The following is an 18,971-nucleotide window of genomic DNA, read 5'->3' on the forward strand; positions in this document are numbered from 1 at the left end:
TGGATCCTAAACCCGGCGGAGGTGAGGGGCACTGAGGACGACGAGAGGCTCGCTCTAAAACCCGGAAGGCCCTCCGGGGCACCGAGATCGGACGAAGCGGGGTGCTCCCCCGGTTTTTCCATGTGTTGCGAATCTAAGAGCTTCTTTCTTGCTTCTTTTTTTTTTGTAACACCCCCCTCCCTTTGCTCTCCTCCCCCACCCCCCCGCTTTGGCTTCAGGGTTGCAAAAGCAAAGAGCAATAAAAAAAAAAAAAACCGCGCACACACTCAGACACACACCAGTGGCGACAGGGGAGAGTTGGAAAGACGCAGGAGAGAGGCAGGAGGCAGCGGGGAGGGAGCAATGGGAGCGGGAAGCAGGCAGGTTCCCTCGCAAATCCCCCTCCGGCCCCACATCGCCTCGTCAGCCCCGGCGGGGGAGCGAGGAGTCGGGCGAGCAGATGGAGTGGAGCTCGCTCTAGGCAGCGGGCTTGGCCGGAGAATGGAGGAGCCGCCAAGCGACCGGCTGATTGGAAGAGAAACGCAGAGCGATGGAGGCGGGGGTAGGAGGACGATTTCTCTGCGGGGACTGGCGGCGGCGTATACGCCCGGGTCGGGCGCTGCAGAGCTTGGCTAGCTTTCAACCCGCGCTCGCCGGCTCCAGCCCCGAGAGCCCCCACCCCCAGCCCTCCCGACGGCTCCGCAGGTGAGTGCGAGCTGGGGTCAAAAAACCCAAAAGTCTTAACACGCCCGCCCTGCCAAAAGAAAAAAAAAAGGAAAAGCATTTTTCTTTTTATTTATTTTTGTGCAGCCCCCAGCGCGGTGGGAGGGAAAGGGTGAGGCTGAGCCGCTCGGAGGAGGCGGAGGGGCCAGGCGAGGCCAGGGTGGCCCGGGAGGCGGTGGCGCCGAGGCGGTTCTGACGGTCGAGCGCTCGGAGCGGCGCCGCGCTGCGCCGAGGCGGGCGGAGCGGGGCGGGCGGAGCGCGGCGCGTGGGGCTCGCCATTAGCCGTCGCTCCGCTTCGCCATCTCGGGCTTTGTCTGGCAACTCGCTGCCCCAGCGTCGGCTGCGGCTCGGCTCTTTGGCCTGCCGCACCCCTAGGTGCCCCTAACCCGCGCTCTCATTCACACGCTCGGTAAGTGAACCCCGGTGCCGTGGATTTCGGGGGAGAGGGGTTACTGAGAGTGGCAGCGGTGCTGATCTCCATGCGCCCGGGCAGGCCTGGGGAGACATGCCGGGCTGGATTGAACCGGCTCCCAGAGAGGCTCCTCTGCCGGAGCCCGTCTCTTCCTCGCCCTTTGTAGGGTGTAAGAAGCAAAGGTGGCTTTATTTTTTCTTTTAATTTACAGGAAGAGCATTTTGTTGGATTTTGGTTGGTGGTGGTTTTTTAAAAATAAAGTTTCGGCTGTGCGTTGCTCGGCAGAGGGAACCGCGAGGGAAGCGCCGAAGCCTGGCACCGCGATTGGCGTGCGTGCGCCCCAAGCTGGTGGCCATGCTCCGGGGGTGAGGGTGGGCGCGGACTGCCCGCTCCGGGAAACAGAAGGGAGCGGATGAGGGCTGGCGTGGAAGCCAGAATCTGAGCTGGGAGGACTTGGGGAAGAGCCCCGGGTAGCCCCTAAGCCTCCCCGGCCGCCTGGGGGCCCTCCAGGCACCCTCTCTGCGGCCGCGCCTCGCGTCCCGCGCCCTCCCTTGCCGACCGAGCTTGCCAGTTCCCCCGCGGGTCTGGTGAGGTCGCTCCCCACGCCCGCCCCGGCTCCGAGCTCCGCCGCCATCCGGGCGGCTGCGTGTCTCCCTGCCTCGGCCCCCCCCTCCCCGGCGGCGGCAGCAGCAGCCACCGCCACCACCCCCCCTCCCCTCCTTCCTTTCCTCCGCCTCGGCCGCCCGGGTCCCCCCAGCTCCCGCCCCTCCTCCCAGCTGCCCCCCGCGGAGCCCGCCCGGGCAGGCTGTGGGAGGGAGCGGAGCCGGCGAGGCGGGCGGGCTGGCGCTCGCTCCCCGGGGGTCGGTGTGCGCTCCACGGGGAAGGACGCGCTCGCTGCCCCGCTTCTCCCGCCCCCCTCCCGCTCCTCCTCCTCCCTCCTCCTCCCCGCTCCGGCGGCGGAGGCTGCAGCGGCGGCGGGGGGTGTGCGAACTGAGGCCGGGGCCGGCGGGCGGGCGGCGGGCGGGCTGCCTGCAGGCGGAGGGCGCTGTGCTTTGTGCTTTTCGCCGCGAGGAGCAGCAGGCAGCAGCCACAGCCGCCGCCACAGCAGCAGCAGCAGCAGCAGCCGCCGCCCCAACGCCGCCGCCGCGCCCGGAGGAGGAGCCGCTGCCACCGCGGGAGGGAGCTGCGGCTGTGCCCGGCCGAGCGGGGGAGGGCGCCGCCGCTCAGAACCGGGGAGGGAGCCGCCGGAGCGGGAAGCCTGAACGCCGCGCTGCGCCGGGTAACCGAGACGGCTTGGGACGCAACCGCGATCAGGGCCGGGCAGCAGGGAGCGAAGAGCGGATGAGGTGGATGCCAGGAGCCCGGACCTCCGGATCGAGGACTGGGCTGGGGAGGACCAGGACACTGGAGAGGACGCTGAGAACCGGGGGAGGGGAGGGCAGGGCAGGAAGAGAGGCCCGAGCCGAGCTCGGGCCGCAATCGGAGGAGGCCGCGCTTCTCCGAGCCGGCAGGCGCAGTTCTCGCCGGCCGCCGGAGGGGGCGGCGGGGCCGGTGAGCGCTGCGCCCCCGCCTCCGGGCCGCCGTCCTCCCGCCCTCTCCTTGGCTCCGCTCCCCGGAGGCCGGGGCGGGGGCGCCGGCAGGGCTGGGCCGCAAGCTTGGGGGAGGAGGCGGCGGTTCCCGCCGTGGTCGCGCCTCTGCGCCGAGTTCCTCCTTGCGCGCCGGGGTGGCTGGGCGGTGGCGGCCCCTCTGGCCAGGGTGGGTGGCTCGGGGGCGGGGGGCTGGCCGCTTTTCTCCGGCTGCTTGCCCGCCCAGCCGGGCAGGGACGGCGTCGGGAGCTCGAAGGGGGGGACGGCGGGAATCCGGATCCGGTCCCCGGGGGCGGTGCGGCCGCTGTGCTCCGAGGCCGGCGGCGGCTGCGCTGCGTCCGGGTCCCCGCCGGGTTGCGGAGGCGGGGGGAACCGGCGGGGGGGGGGGCGGGAGGAGGAGACTGTGGCGCGTGCCCGCTTCCACGGCCGCGCGCGCCCTTTACCCGCCCTTCCTCCTCCCCCGCCTTCTAGCCCGGGGCCTCCCCCAGGCGGGCGCAAAGGGGAGGAGGAGGTTTGGGGTTTTTTTTTTTTTTTTTTTTTTGGCCTGGGTGGGGGAAGGAGAGCGGAGGGCGGCGCTAGCTGCACGCGGTAGCTGAGAGCAGTCTCACGCGTGGGCAGGGGGGGGCGCAAGCCGCCAAGCCGGGCTGCGAGGGCTTGGGGGAGGGGGTTAGAAGGGAAAGGAGGAGAGTTCTTTCACACCCACCCTCCCATGAAATCTACTAGGGTCCTGACAGGGTCTTTCTGAGAGTGGGGACTTTTGCCCCCTCCCCTCTGGGGGGGGCTAGAAAGTCTTTTCCCTCTCTGCCTGCCTGAGTAGAGACTGGTATCTCTTCTAAAGGGTGAGGTGGCTTTGAACCCGGGTGTCCCGGCCAGCGTGAACGAGGAAGTGGCTGGACGGGTGGAGAATGAACGGAGAAGCTGACTGCCCCACAGACCTGGAAATGGCCGCCCCCAAAGGCCAAGGTAGGAGCTTCCACCCTCGGTCCTCTTTAACTTAAATTCTCTTTCCCACATGGCTGTCTACAGGACTCACTCCCCTTCTAAAGGGTTTTCTCCAGTCTGCATTCTCTCAGTTGAGATGGGGGGAGGGTGCCTTTAAGAATCAAGCATCCCTCACACTGGGGGGTTGGCTTGATCCAAATTATAAAGCCTTGTATTTTTCACATTCCATTCCCCCCTGCATGAGAGAGAAAGGGAGAGAAGGAGGCCCCTGCAAGCCTTCTTTCTGAGGTTCCCAGTCAGCCCTGGAGGGGGTGTCTCCTCCCCCAGTGTCCTAAAATGTGGAGGAAGCAGGAGAAGAGATGGGTTGGGAAGGATTTTCAGAGTTTTTTATTACTGAGGACAAGGGTTTTGGTGAGATAGTTGGAAAGAGTAGTTTGAGATCTGAAGCCAAGGGTGTTTTGTACATAGCTAGACCCCACACCACCCGGTAGGGATCATCCAGAGAACATGGGGGCAGGGGATAGAATGAAGCGGAGCATCTGGCAAGGCCAGTGGGACATTGAAAAGAGAGGATTATGGGTTTATGTGACCTGCCCCACAGAAACCCTGTCCCAGGTTACCAGATGTAAATGCAAATGAGGAGCCCTTCGGACTCCTAGCCTTGGAGAGCTGTTCTCTCAGCTCCCCTTCCAGGGTAGTCGCCCTCCAGAAACTCCTCGCTGGAGCTGCATTTCAGTGGTGGGAAGGAGCTGGTCCAGACCACCTTTCTTGTTTTTATGGGGAATCGGGCTGAGAAGACAACTCAGAATTCTGGGGGTTCTCCCTAGAGCAGGGCCCTGAGAGCTTTTGCCCACCTGCCTAGCTTTATAGCTTCCCTGTACAGAAATGAAAGAACCATTTCTATTACAGTTTCCTTACCTGCCCCAAATTCTCCTTTGGTCTTCCTCAGGAGGCCAGGAGAGAGATGGAATGTCTGTAACGTTAGTTTAGTTCTCAGCTGTGCTAGAGAGCAACATCTACCTTGGTTCGTCTTACAGCCCACAACCCATCATCAATTGTAGAACACTTAAGGTAGCTACCTCCAACTTAGACTTGAACTTGGCGACACATTTAGAAATGTTGCCTTCCTTGCTTCCTTCCATTCCCTGATAAGAAGCTAGCTGCCTTCCCACAGGGCTCCAAATCACAGAAGCTTCATTTCCTCCCCTTCTCTAGAATAAATGGTACCTCACAGTCAAGCCTGGCTTTCTAGGTACAACACTGTCTGGACTGCAGTCCCTACCATAATTCATAAGGCCCCAGTTTCTCCTTAAGGCTAGGCCATATTTCATTGTGTCTTTAGGTGGGAGGTAACCAGAGACCGGGGTGCTCTTGGGACGAAAAGTCGAGCACAGTGGGACTGGGGAACAGATGGAGGGATAGAAGGAGCCAGGTATGATCGAGATCGCCTTTCTTACCCGTCCCCAGACCGCTGGTCCCAAGAAGACATGTTGACTCTGCTAGAATGCATGAAGAACAACCTGCCGTCCAACGATAGCTCCAAGTTCAAAACCACTGAGTCACATATGGACTGGGAAAAAGTAGCATTTAAAGACTTTTCTGGAGACATGTGCAAACTCAAATGGGTGGAGATTTCTAACGAGGTAACTGGCACCCCCCTTTCCTGACACTTAGGAACTCACCTCTGCACGGACCCCTGCCTTAACCTTCCTGGTGGGGGAGATGAAACAGAAGTCTATAAACAGGAAGAAAGAGCCGGGGCGAGGTGCTTATGTGGTCGCTTTTGTGCATTTTTGGAGGTGGCACGGTTGACAGCACTGGCCTAGAGTTCTCAGTTCTGCCACTTTCTAGCTCTGTGGCCTTGAACACTTACCGTCTCGGAGCCTCTGTCGCCTGAGCTGTTCTGGGGATTGAATGAGGTGCTGGCATGGACAACCACATGAGGTCAGGGGGTCACCCTGCTGCCATCCTTTGGTCTGTCTGGCTGCCTGGGCCTCTGCAGTAGGCGTGGGCCAGTGGCTGGGTGTCTGCCCGGATGTCGGGGGCTCCCTCAGTGGTGTGGCTGTTGGCCTCTACCTTCCTCTTCTAATAAATTCAGTCTAGCGGGAAGCAGAGGAGACCTGTTGGCAAGTGGGGGTCTGCTCCCAGGTCGTGGCCCCTGTCCTGAGCTTCCCCTTCCACTTAACTTCCCTTCTTCCTCCAGGTGCGAAAGTTCCGTACCTTGACAGAATTGATCCTCGATGCTCAGGAACATGTTAAAAATCCTTACAAAGGCAAAAAACTCAAGGTGAGTTTCCAGGAGGAGCAGCAGCATACGGGGTAGGAGAGGAATGGTCTAAAAAATGGATGCTGTTTGACCTTTACTGTGTCCTTGTCCCTCCTTCCAGAAACACCCGGACTTCCCAAAGAAGCCCCTGACCCCTTATTTCCGCTTCTTCATGGAGAAGCGGGCCAAGTATGCGAAACTTCACCCTGAGATGAGCAACCTGGACCTGACCAAGATTCTGTCCAAGAAATACAAGGAACTGCCTGAGAAGAAGAAGGTGGGGGGAGGGGGGCTTAAGGTGGGGGGAGAGAGAGGCTGGGACCAGCTGGTGTTGTGTGGGTCAGCTGTTGGGGGCAGGGGATGGGGCTCAGACAGAGGGACTTGGCATCAGGGACATGAGTGGGTCAGCAGAGCAGAGTAGGGTCTTGGGCAGCCACATTGCGAGGTCTGCACACCGTCAAATACAGACAACTGTCACAGGGGGAACCCAGGCTGAGGCCGGCAGGTGCTGGGACCAACCACAGCCCACAGAATTCTGTTATACAGCTCTGCCCCCATGGACGTGACCTCACTGTGAGGCCTGCACGGCATAAAGGCAACCCCAGGAGAACAGGGTATCCCGATTTGGTGAGCAAGGAACTGGGGTGCAGGAAGGTATCTTGTCCTAGGTCCCATAACTACTGATGCTAGAGCAGGACTCGGAGTAAGTGCTCTGGACTCCCTGTCCAGTGCTCTTCTCTTTGCTGCGTTTACATTTAGATGGGCTTCCTTCCCCATTCACACATGTGCGCCCAAGGATACATACGCATTGTCCCTGGTGGCTTCCGGCGGTCCCAGACCTTTGGAGGCTGTTAACCTTGCGAGGAGGTTGCCCTCGCCTCTCGGGCAGGGATAGATGGTCAAGTACAGTAAAGTCAAGCAGTCCCTCAAAGAGATAGGCAGCAAAGCCCTGGAGGAGCCTGCAGCTGGGACACGAGTGAGATGGGGTAGGGAGAGAGATGGACACAAGGAAGAGATGCCAGGTGGTGGACCTGGAGCCAGGGAGAGGTGATGAGGGGCAGCAGAAGGAAGGAGACAACAGAGTTAGTTGTAAAACCAGCTGTCTGCCACTGCTGCCCAAGCCAAGCAGGAGCCTGACTTGCTGGAGCTGTTCTGACCCTTTGGTGGGGGTATTGAAGAACCAAATACACAAACAACACCCAGTCACTCATGGGATGGGAGGGAGAGGCAAAGAGTTGGAGGACCAGGGAGGGGCAGAAGGAACTGTGGTAGAGTAGGCAGTGTCCTGGCTTAGGGGACATGAGACTTGGGCCTGTCGTGGCTCCCACTGAGTCACCCTGACCTTTGGTAAGTCACCTTCTCCAGTCCTGGTCTGATAGGATGGAGCAGGTGTGGAGGCTGAGCCTGTGCTCTGTGGTGCCTTTCAGCTCGAAAGGTGGTGGTGTGTGTGAGGAGGGCTGAGGTTGGGGCCAAGCAGGCTGAGCCCTGCTCCCAGTTTCCTGTGGGCACCTCAGGGGCAAGTGGGGCTTTCTCCCTGTGCTGGTGTCTCTTCTGTGAGAGGCAGGGGTTGGGCTCAGTCACTGTAAGCCCCTGGCCCCTTCCAGGGCTGCTTGTGAAGCTGAGAATGGGGAGAAAGGAGAGGGGTGCTGAGCTTGAGTCAGGACAGGAGATGAGTGAGGAAGGAACAGACACTGGACAGGAAGTGGAGGGGCTGCCAAGAGGCAGGAAAGGTACTGGGAGGAGTCGGGCGGTGATTCAAAGGAAGAGCCAGACTAATGGAAGGGGCAGAGGGGAAGTGATGGCTGAGGAGGGAAGGGGGCTGGTGTTAGAATTTCGAAGGACAGCGAGGGACCCGGACATGGTAGAAGGGGCAAAATGTCACACTGTAGGAGACAGCCATTAGGATGTAACTGGCATTGGAAGAACTCACTCTGGGATCCCTTCCACACCCCTGTCATGCCTTGGAAGCAGGACTTGGCCTGCCCCCGACCCTGTGGGCCACCTCTTAGGGGGCGGGCGGGCTGATATCAGCTGCTCCTCCACAGACATCGGAGGAGAGGACTTTTGAGGTCTGGGAGGAGTCCCAGCCCTGTCACTGTGTACTGTGTGACTGGGTAATGTCACATCCCCATTCTAGGACTCTTTTCCTATCTTAAAAGGTAGGAATAAGATGTAGGGTGTGTTTCGGAAGACTCCTGTGGCTCCCACCAACCTGAGTTACTGCCGAGCCCCCCTATACACACACCGGAAGGCAGGCCAGCCTCTCTAGCCTGCCTATGCCATCTTCCCATTCATCCATGTCACCAGCTGGGAGGCAGGATAGCTAGCAAGGTGGACACGGTGGCTTTTGTAGCTCAGGCCTTGGGTTGTGGATGACCCCGTCCCCTCCTCCCCCCAGATGAAATATATTCAGGACTTCCAGAGGGAGAAACAGGAGTTCGAGCGAAACCTGGCCCGGTTCAGGTAAGGCAGTGGAGCCCAGTGGAGGGCCACAGGGCACTGGGTATGGCAGGATAGGGGAACATTGACCAGAGCCTGGAGCTGGCCATCTCTGAGGCATGGAAGACGGATGGGTCACATGTACACCTTAGTGGGCCATGCTCAAGGGCAGGGACAGTCAGGCAGCTGCTGTCCCACTAGTCTCCAGTTGATGGGCCTAGGAGCCTTAGTGGGTGGGGCAGCAGGCTGGGTCTGCTCTAACAGGCTCTCCACCGCCTGCTGACTGTCGCTCCTCACGCCCTGGCTAGGGAGGATCACCCCGATTTAATCCAGAATGCGAAGAAGTCTGACATCCCCGAGAAGCCCAAAACCCCCCAGCAGCTGTGGTACACCCACGAGAAGAAGGTGTATCTCAAAGTTCGGCCGGATGTGAGTGTCTGGCCAAGGGGTGGGGGCAGAGGGCACATGGCGGTGGCAAGGGGGGAGCCGCATCAGGTCGGCTGGGCATGGAGCAGGAGAGGAGGCCCCTCCCCAGGGGTGGGCTGCATGGACAGGGCCTGGGCCAGCTGGCGTGCAAGCGTATGCGTGCGTGTGTGTGTCTGAGCCTGTCCCTGCACTCAGGCGGGACCCCCGCCTCTCTGCCTTCCCCTCCTGGCCCATGGGGGACACTCCTGTGACCTCCTGTGGCCTGAGGGGGCGGGGGCCTCTGTGCCCCCCACCCCCCAACCCCTCCCTTCCCCCTGCTCCTGGCTGCCTGTGTGTGTCTGACGGCTTTTGGTTTGCAGGCCACTACGAAGGAGGTGAAGGACTCCCTGGGGAAGCAGTGGTCTCAGCTCTCGGACAAAAAGAGGCTGAAATGGATTCATAAGGCCCTGGAGCAGCGGAAGGAGTACGAGGTTAGGCTTCCGCTGCGCTCCTCCCCATCCGGCTCTTCATGAGCCTCTGTCCCCTGACTCTGTGGCCTCCGCACTCCGCAGGAGGCCATCACTCCCCATCCCTCCATTGAGGCAGGGGCCTTTTGGGCCCCTTACCTCTGCCCCTACCTTTCCCATGCCCCCCCCCCCCACCATGAGATCTCAGGCTAGGGCAGGGCAGGGCATCACTTTTCGTGTGACACAGCAGACACACGGCCACCCCCCAGCTTTGCTCCCTGCCTCCCCTTCCCAGCGGCTCTCCCCCCTTCCTGGCCCCGGCTAACCCCACACCCCGTTGCCCTCCATCCCCCCACCTCACTCTGCAGGAGATTATGCGTGACTATATCCAGAAGCACCCCGAGCTGAACATCAGTGAGGAGGGCATCACCAAGTCCACCCTCACCAAGGCCGAACGCCAGCTGAAGGACAAGTTTGATGGGCGACCCACCAAGCCACCTCCGTGAGCGCTGCCCTGGGGTGGGTGGGCAAATGGGCAGAAGGAGAGCTGGCAGGTGAAGGACCTTGGCCCAGGCTCTGGAAGTGAGGAGGCCTGCCGCCCTGGGCCACCCTGTCACTCACAGGGACACTCTCCCCTTTCTGCGGTTCTGATAGGAACAGCTATTCGCTGTACTGTGCAGAGCTGATGGCCAACATGAAGGATGTGCCCAGCACAGAGCGCATGGTGCTGTGCAGCCAGCAGTGGAAGCTGCTCTCCCAGAAGGAGAAGGACGCCTACCACAAGAAGTGTGACCAGGTGAGCTGTTGGGGGAACTACCCCTGGAGAGGGAGGACTCCTGGAGACCTTCGGGGGACTGAAGCATGAGATCTGACCCCTTGGGCACCTTCAAGCGTGGTGTCGTGCTGGGTTCAGCATCTGGGTAAATCAACAGACAGTGTCAGGCTTTCTGCCTGCCATCCATGGGGGGAGACAAGGGCCCGTCCAGGCTCCGGAGGGCTTGCTGAGGGCTCCCAGTCACGGGGTTTCCAGTGTGCCTGCCCTCAGACTGACCCTGACTCCCCTTCCTTCCCCAGAAAAAGAAAGATTATGAGGTGGAACTGCTCCGTTTTCTAGAGGTGAGTGGGTGAGGCAGTGGGCAGAGAGCCTTGGGATTGGTGGCGAGGCCCTTCGGGCAACCTGAGAGCAGACTGGGGACTGGCCTGCAGCCCCATGCTGCCTCTTCTCCCCCCACCAGAGCTTGCCAGAGGAGGAGCAGCAGCGGGTCCTGGGGGAAGAAAAGATGTTGAACATCAACAAGAAGCAAACTACCAGCCCAGCCTCCAAGAAGCCCTCCCAGGAAGGGGGCAAGGTGGGCAGGGAGCACCACTGAGCGGGTGGCGGTGGGGAAGGCGGGCTCCCTGTCAACACTCTGAGGGCTCTGACCTCTTGCACATCTACAGGGCAGCTCAGAGAAGCCGAAGAGGCCGGTGTCAGCCATGTTCATCTTCTCTGAGGAGAAGCGGCGGCAGCTGCAGGAAGAACGGCCGGAGCTCTCAGAAAGCGAGCTGACCCGCCTGCTGGCCCGAATGTGGAACGACTTATCAGAGAAGAAGAAGGTCAGGCTGGCCAGACCAGGGTCCTGGCTGCCACGTCTGAGTTGTGGGCCGCTTCTCCAAGGGCTGGCTGCGCGTCCACCTCTGCCCTGTGTGGGCCACGTTTGTGCCTGGGCTGAGATGCTGGGGCTGGGAGCCCAGCAAGCAGGAAGGCGGGAAGCTGTCAGCCAGCTGAGGGCTGTCGGATCCCTGGGGAGCAGCGCTGGTGGGCGGGGCTGCGCCTTGGGCTGGAGAAGTCCGCACCAGCCCTTGGCTCTGCTTGTCCCACCCTTGCAGCGGTGGGGAGCCTTCAACTGCTGGATGGGGAACGCGCGCCCCCTGGGGGTGGCCGGAAGGCTAACGCCTGGTGCCTTCTCTGCAGGCCAAGTACAAGGCCCGGGAAGCTGCGTTGAAGGCTCAGTCTGAAAGGAAGCCCGGCGGGGAGCGAGAGGAACGGGGCAAACTTCCTGAGTCACCCAAGAGAGCGGAGGAGATCTGGCAACAGAGCGTCATCGGTGACTACCTGGCCCGCTTTAAGGTAGCAAGGAGTGGGAAAGGGATAGTTCTGCAGCTGGTCCGCACAGGTCTTCTGCCCCAGGTGATACTCCTCCCACAGCTGACACCCCTGTCTCTTCCCAGAATGATCGGGGGAAGGCCTTGAAAGCCATGGAGATGACCTGGAACAACATGGAAAAGAAGGAGAAACTCATGTGGATTAAGAAGGCGGCTGAAGACCAAAAACGATATGAGGTGGGATGGGGCTGCTAGTTAGTGTGGTGGGGTGGGGTGGGGTGGAGCTGGGGCCAGCTCCCCCTACTTAAAACTTGGGAGTCCCCTGGTGGGTGTGCAGCTTTCTTCCCTGCATGGGTCTTGGAGCCCAAAGTCCCCAGCCTTGGCTGTGTGACCCAGAAAAAGTCTCGACATCCTTCTGTGAGCTTCAGTCACCCGTCAGCAAGTAGATGTGACGTTTGTAACTATGGAAAGCACTTTCAAACAGCAGTGCCCACCACAGGTGTGAATTGTTAAGAAGTTGCTCTCTGGCTTGTCATCCTCCTTCCTGGCACATAAACAGAGGGCCAGCTGAGACAGCAACAGCGTGGGGCGAGGGGGGAGTATATTGGGAGGTGGAGATTGGGTAAGGGGTAGCCGGACCTTTCTGGCTTTCCCCACAGAGGGAGCTAAGTGAGATGAGGGCACCCCCAGCTGCTGCGAACTCATCCAAGAAGATGAAGTTCCAGGGAGAACCCAAGAAGCCTCCCATGTGAGTCTGGAGCCCACCCTGGGGGTGAGGAGAGCAGGGCGCGAGGGTAGCGTGGATGGGATCCTGACCCTCCTGCCACCACCCCCACCTCCCAGGAACGGTTACCAGAAGTTCTCCCAGGAGCTGCTGTCCAACGGGGAGCTGAACCACCTTCCACTGAAGGAGCGTATGGTGGAGATTGGCAGCCGCTGGCAGCGCATCTCTCAGAGCCAGAAGGAACACTACAAAAAGCTGGCCGAGGAGCAGCAGAAGCAGTACAAAGTGCACCTGGACCTCTGGGTCAAGGTGAGAGGGCGGGGGACCCCCTGGAAGGGGGAGGCATCATGCTGGCTGGTCCGTCGGTATTCGTGATTTCACTCAGTGTCCCAACAATCCTAAAGGGTGATGGTTACTATCAAAGGTAAGGAAACCAAGGTTCAGGGAGGTTATCCAGGGTTACACAGCTAGCAAGTTGAAAAACCCATATCAGACTGCCCTTTCCTTCCCAGTTGGGACCAAGGGACCTCTCCTGGATTCTCTCTTGGCCCCCTTCTGTGCCTTGGTTTAGCGGTCAGACCTGTAAAATGGAGTCACTTGTGTCCTTCCCAGCCATCCAGACAGGTTGGCCGATGACCAGGGAAGTAGCAGGGTTTCGGTATTCCAGAACTCCGTGAGCCCCAGACAGCCTCATCAGTGGCTCCAGCCTTGGTGTTGGGGTGGCAGTGATGCTGCCTGGCTTTGGGGCAGGGGGTGTCGTCATGGGGACTTCTATGAGTTGGGGAAGGCCCTGACTGTGGAGCTTTCATTTGAGTGAAATAATAGGGAGGACATGAATAGTAAGTTTTGTGACAGGGTATCTAGGAAGAATTCAGGGCATCTTAAGTAGCAATAGTGGAGCTTGGTCCTCAGGTGCCAGGGTTCTGCAGAGACCCATGGTACAGAGAGACCAGGAAAGGTAAAGATGGGTAGTGGTAAATGCTTGGCCCACTGCCTGGCACTTGGTCAGCAGTACTTCGGGTGGTGTTCCAGCCCTTACCTCCTCCTCTCTCTTCCCCAGAGTCTGTCTCCCCAAGATCGTGCAGCCTATAAAGAGTACATCTCCAACGTAAGTCTGGGGGCAGGGTGGCACTGGGGGCAGGGGTGATAGGGTGCATCTGCGACTCTTGGGCGCTCCCTTTGTATTTCTGTCCTCTCCTACAGAAACGCAAGAGCATGACCAAGCTTCGAGGCCCAAACCCCAAGTCCAGCCGGACTACCCTGCAGTCCAAATCCGTAAGGAGTCCTTCCCAAGGGGCGGGGTCCTCAGTGCCTGGAGTGGTGTGACAGAGACGCCTGATGCCCCTCTGTCCCTCCCAGGAGTCCGAGGAGGATGAGGACGAGGATGAGGAAGAAGAGGACGAGGATGAAGAAGAAGATGACGATGAGAACGGGGACTCCTCTGAGGATGGCGGGGACTCCTCCGAGTCCAGCAGCGAGGATGAGAGCGAGGAGGGAGATGAGGTGGGGTGGGCAGGCACCGCGGGAAGGGCAGGCGGGTCCCTGCCAGGATGGCCCCCGGGTGATGGCATGTTTCTCACCCCCCTCCCCAGAATGAGGAGGATGACGAAGATGAGGATGACGATGAGGACGATGATGAGGATGAAGACAACGAGTCTGAGGGCAGCAGCTCCAGCTCTTCCTCCTCGGGGGACACCTCAGACTCTGACTCCAACTGAGACTCAGCCCCACCTGGGGCTCTCCTCTCCAACTGGCCGCCTTCGTTTCTCCCCCTTGTTCTGTCCCCTGCCCTCCCCCACTTTTTTCTTTCTTTCTTTCTTTTTTAAACAAAATATGGTGGGGGGAGGGGCCGGCAGAGCCCAGGCCCGCACTTTGCAGCCTCAGAGACATCAACCTTGGGGGCCTCCAGCGAGTGCCACCATCAGACTGAGCCACCACTGGACTGGACCGTCCCCCGACTTCTGCACTTGCGGTTCCGGCATGGACAATGGACCTGGGAGTGGGGTGGGGGTCCCAAAGAGTTCAATGAGGCCCTCTACCCCTGCAGCCCAACCTAAGGGGGCCGTGGAAGCTTGGGGGAGGACCCCTCCCTTCCCAGAGGGGCTTGCTGCCTGGATACCTACTTGGAACTGGAGGCGGGGAACATGGGGAAAGGAGGGCAGGTGCCTGAGAGAAAACGGGCACTGCCCCAAAGCCCTCTCCTCTGCCCCCTGCAGGAAGGAGCTACCTGGACCCACTCATGGGGGGAGGGGCAGAGGCGTTTTTTATATATGTGTATATATTTTTTTTTTAAGCTCTGAGCTGTCAACGAGACGTTTCCTACCGATCTCGGCTGCCGTCTCTGTTGTCATTTCTGGGAGAGGGAGGGTTTAGGGGAGTAGATTTGGGACTTTTTAAAAACTTGATACGTGTGGAAAAGTGTGTGTGTGCGCGTGCATGTGTCCTGTACATAGCATGGGTGCACCTGTGGATGTGTGCAAAGGCACATGAGTAAGTGTGTGTGTGTAAGGGGGGAGCCCATGTCAGTCCGTGAATCTGGTAAAAGGGTTGGTGAGAGCCAGGGAGACATTGACCCTGGTGGGGAAGGCTGAGGCGGATGGCCCCTTTCTCCACATCCTCTGCTTTGCCTAATCTCATTCAATTTAGGGGGAGGTGCTGAAGCCACTCTGATGCTTCCCACCAGTTTCCCTCTGCCAGGGCCATATGCCTGAGCTGCTGCTGGTCTCCAGTATCCAATAGGACTGCGGGGAGGGGGACAAACCAGGCAAAACTTAAAGCTTTTGTTTGGTGGGAAAGGCCTCCCACGTTCATCTGGGGGGGGGTGTTGCCTGGCCACCCAAGGCTCAGAACCTGGGCTTCAAGAGACGTCTTACAAGTTCTTAACCACCCCCTGCCTTTCCCAAGTATCCTCTGGCTCCCCTGCCCCCATTTCCTTTGATTTCTCAGGTCTACTCCCTTCCATCCCCCCAAAACCCACAGCTGGGGAAGAGGTCTGCAAAAGCTGGTTTTGCAGCTATCCCTCTAATCCTTGCCAGCCACCCCGAAAATCTTGGCACCCCGATTCCTAGACTTTTAAGCCAAGCCACCTTGTTGTGTGGATTTAATTTTTTGTTTTTTTTTTAATTAAATTTTGGCTTTTCCCCCCCTCCCAATCATGTCACTGACCTATTTAATTGGGGCTCTGTGCTTTCCCACCTTCCCCCTCTGAATGAAAGCCAAGAGATGGGGGAAGAGTGGGAAATCCGCCTAGGAGTTGGGGTAGGAAAGGTAGGTCCTGCTCCCAAAGGCAGGCAAAACAATCTGCCTTGGATGTGGTGCTGGGGGGTGGGGGAGCTAGGGAGGGACACTCCCCACTCCCGCTCCCCTTCCTTTGTCCCTATCCTGGAATTAGGCACAGGGGTTCATAGGTTCTATTTCTTACCGAGAGCCCATGCCCTGTTTGAATGCCCCTGAGCTGTTGTGTTTTAGTGGAACGTGTTTTCATCTAAAAACAACTTTGGGGCTCTTTTTTTCCCCCCGTCTTAAAAATTGAACAATTCTTACAGTACAAACAGGGCTGTGGGGATGGGGGTGTTGGTGCTGTAAGAGGTCACTCTTGAGTGCATTTTGGCACTGGGTTGGGATGGCTGGGGTGGGAGGACTCCTGCCCCGCCCCCCCCTTTTTTTCTAATATTTAAGGAGTGTTTTTGTAGGTTTCAACAACAACCACAACTTGAATTTGTATCATGGGAGGGGGGAGTGGCTTAGAGGTGTCTGCCTAAGCTTAAAGCCAACTGTGGAAGTTTTGTTTTCCCTTTTTTTGTACAATAAAGTGAAAAACAAAGGTCTGGCTGCTGTGTGGTCACTGGAATCAATGAAGGCAACCCAGCAGGTTCAGTGTGAAAACACCTTTGAAGCCTCTTTTTCTAGAACCATCTTCCTCTTTCCTAAAGATTACATAGGCAACCTACCTTCATATTGCCCTGTGCTACCATTGTACTTGCTCATTTCAGTGTTTTTGCCCTGGGTTGTCAGACCACTAAGGACAGAGAACAAATGATACTTACTCCCAGAGTGCATGGCCTTGGGAAATAAGGGGCGATGAACCATTAGGCTCAGGCTTCACCGTGGTCATGATGGGGCTAACTGGGAGTCGGGGTAACCCCGCTACCTTGAGTCCTGAGCCTCACCCAAGGTTGGGAGTGACTTTCCTAACTCCACCCAGACCCAGACGTCTGATGGGCTTCGATGACTTGCTCTTTGCTGTTAAGGAGGAGAGCCTTCCCTGTGCAGGCCTTGGCCGAGTTCCTGGAATCACCAAGGTTTGAAGACCCAGGCCCTGCCCAAGGGCCCTTGTCTCAACTCCTTTCCTATTCTTGGCGAAGCTTCTGGAAAACTCATTGCCTCTCATGGTCTCATTTCCTCACCTGTCACTCACCACTCCTCTGAGGTGACTCTAAAGTCACTAACAGTTCATCATTACATCCAGTGGGTACTTGTCTGTCTCTTGACTTCTTGGTCTACTCTGCTTGTATCAGCTCCTCATTCTGTCCTAGGTGTTCATGCCAGTCAGCGAACCTCCAGTTACCACCCACAGGTAAGCATCCCAAAAGGCAGTATCTACAGAAACCACTCTTCCAAGTCACAGACCTGTACAGACTTCCATGTATCCTCCAGCATCTTGCAGGTATCTCACACCTCAAGATGCAAAGTGATCACCAGCCATCCAGGTATTCAGTCTAGAAGCCAGGCTTTCAGCCTTGACTGCTCTCTCCCTCTTCCACATTTATTCCTTTGCTTAGACCTGTCCATTCTACTTCCTGTGTCTCTGAAATCTGTCTACCCTTCTTCACTACTGCCATCCCTATCCTATCCAAGTCCACACCATTGCTCAACTTCTGCCAAGACCTCCTCAAGTTCTGCTTCCTGTCTGCACTCTTGCCCCCTACAGTCTGTTCTGCACATAGCAACCCAAATTGTCTTTTAAAAACAAATCTGATTATTTCTGTACTTGATAATTTACCATGCCTTACTTACCATGACCCTACAAGGTCTGGCCCTTCTTCCCTTCTCTTTCTTTCACCTCACCCTTCCTAACCACTTACAGTTATCCAGCCAAGTAATCACTCTTTTGTTCCCCAAACATACCTGCCACAGGGCCTTTGCACTTGTTTTCTCTGCCCAAAATGCTATGGCCCCAACTTGATACATAGCTGGTTTTCTTTTTTCAGGCCTCAGCTCAAATGTCACCTCACAAACAGGCCTTCCTTCCCCACCCTCTCTAAAGAGGCCTCCTTCTACAGTTCCCTATTTATGTATTTGTGTACCTGTTTATTTTCTAGCTCCCCAAGTAGAAGACACCTTATCTGCTGTTCATTACAGTAATTTCAATAAAATTGCCCATTATACATTTGACACTCAACAAATATTTGTTGAATGAATAAGTATGGCTTACAAGGCCCTGTTGACCCTGCTTGCTTCTCTGTCCCAATTCCAGCCACACCAGCGATCCATGTCTCAAACATACCACACTCTCCTCCCGGGCTTGTACACATCATCCTGCCTATATACATAATAGTTCCCTCTGCCTACAATATTCCTCTTCATCTCTCCACCTAGCTTCATTCATGGCTCCACTTAAAAGATCACTTCCTGGCCCTGGCTGAGTAGCTCAGTTGGTTAGCGCATCATCCCAATATGCCAAGGTTGTGGGTTCAATACCCAGCCAGGACACATAACAGAATCAACTAATGAATGCACGCAGAAGTGGAACAACACATCAGTATTTTTCTCCCTCTCTCTCTCAAATTAATAAATAAAATAACATAAAATAAAGTATCACTTCCTCCAGGGAACCCTCCCCTCATCCTCTGACAAAAATATCTCCATGCCATTTGTTTCTTCAGTGACCTGGATGTCATCACATCAGGAAGCTGTAAGTTCCACTAGGACAAGTATGTCTCTCTGTAACCCCAGAGCCTAAAATAAGTGCAGTCCTTAGTGTTTATTGACTGGTGATAACTGTGGAGACTGGGCATGTGCCCAAAGAGGTCACCACCACAGAGCAGCCCAAGCCAAGTGCTGAATGAATTGTAAAATCCAGTTGTAAAGGAATTTGGTCTGAGGGTGGCCACAGGTGGGTAAGTAACAAAGCATTTAGGCAAACAGGGAGGAGACAGGAAGGCTTCCTGCCTATGTGTAAATTCCTTAGGGCAGGATTTACTGTGCATATTTAGAGACACATCAGTGGAGTGGAGAATTCCTGATTCATGCTGGGCAGGTACCTGAAGGCCTGGCCTCACTCCTTTACTCTGGACCCAAGTTCAATTACTTCTGCGAGTCTGCACCAGCTGATCCCATAGTAAGTCCAACATAGCCCCAAATGAACTTTGTCATTCTCCTGTATCCTCACATCTCAGAGTTCCCCATCTTGGTTAAAGGTGTTTTCAGGGTCTCTCTTTCCCCTTTACCCCATACACCTCAATTGATAATAAAAACCTACAGCCTCTGTGCTGGCTGGTTGACTCGGGTGGAGCATCATCCCATACACCAAAAGTGTGGGGGTTGGATTCCTGGCCAGGGCACCTCTCTCTCTCGCTCTCTCTCCCCTTCATCAATAAACATGTCCTCAGGTGAGGATTAAAAAATAGTAAGAAAAATGAATAAAAAATGAAAACCTACTGCTCCAAGGTTGTAACCAGAGTCCGCATTCCTGAGTGATCTACTTAAAATGCAAGTCTGTTCAAATGATTACCTTGAAGACGTCTCATGGCATATAGGTTTAAAGTCTGCAAATTTCTCAGTATACCCTTAGTCCTGTGTAGTCTGACCTACTCACCTCCTGCTGCTTTCCCACCCATTTCTATGTTCCAGCCAATCCCCAGACTGATCTATGTTCTGAAGTTTGCTGTTTGGGATGTCCAGTGCCTTCTTAACTTATCCTGACCTGGCTCATCTCCCACTA

General features: G+C 57.1%; 1 protein-coding gene across 6 annotated transcripts; it reads left to right on the forward strand.

Annotated features, from left to right (window-relative positions):
* The first annotated feature begins 251 nt into the window (after positions 1 to 251).
* On the forward strand, positions 252 to 15,462 carry UBTF (upstream binding transcription factor). 6 transcript variants are annotated; one of them, XM_037067780.1, is made up of 21 exons: positions 252 to 684; positions 3,539 to 3,663; positions 5,110 to 5,285; positions 5,846 to 5,929; positions 6,030 to 6,185; positions 8,307 to 8,371; positions 8,656 to 8,776; positions 9,133 to 9,243; positions 9,588 to 9,721; positions 9,874 to 10,015; positions 10,294 to 10,335; positions 10,455 to 10,568; positions 10,660 to 10,815; positions 11,174 to 11,329; positions 11,431 to 11,541; positions 11,964 to 12,052; positions 12,148 to 12,337; positions 13,089 to 13,136; positions 13,232 to 13,303; positions 13,388 to 13,531; positions 13,621 to 15,462. In XM_037067780.1, the coding sequence occupies exons 2-21, from the start codon at positions 3,606 to 3,608 to the stop codon at positions 13,744 to 13,746; spliced, it is 2,295 nt and encodes a 764-aa protein (XP_036923675.1). In that variant the 5' UTR covers positions 252 to 684; positions 3,539 to 3,605; the 3' UTR covers positions 13,747 to 15,462. The 6 variants fall into 6 exon arrangements, with proteins under 6 accessions (XP_036923675.1, XP_036923649.1, XP_036923681.1 ...); XM_037067754.1 differs by lacking the exon at positions 252 to 684 and adding an exon at positions 811 to 1,111; XM_037067772.1 differs by lacking the exon at positions 252 to 684 and adding an exon at positions 2,305 to 2,393.
* The last annotated feature ends 3,509 nt before the right edge of the window (positions 15,463 to 18,971 follow it).

This window comes from Sturnira hondurensis, unplaced genomic scaffold (genome assembly GCF_014824575.4).
Source record: "Sturnira hondurensis isolate 20B ecotype Veracruz unplaced genomic scaffold, ASM1482457v3 Scaffold0001221, whole genome shotgun sequence".
Taxonomy (NCBI): domain Eukaryota; kingdom Metazoa; phylum Chordata; class Mammalia; order Chiroptera; family Phyllostomidae; genus Sturnira; species Sturnira hondurensis.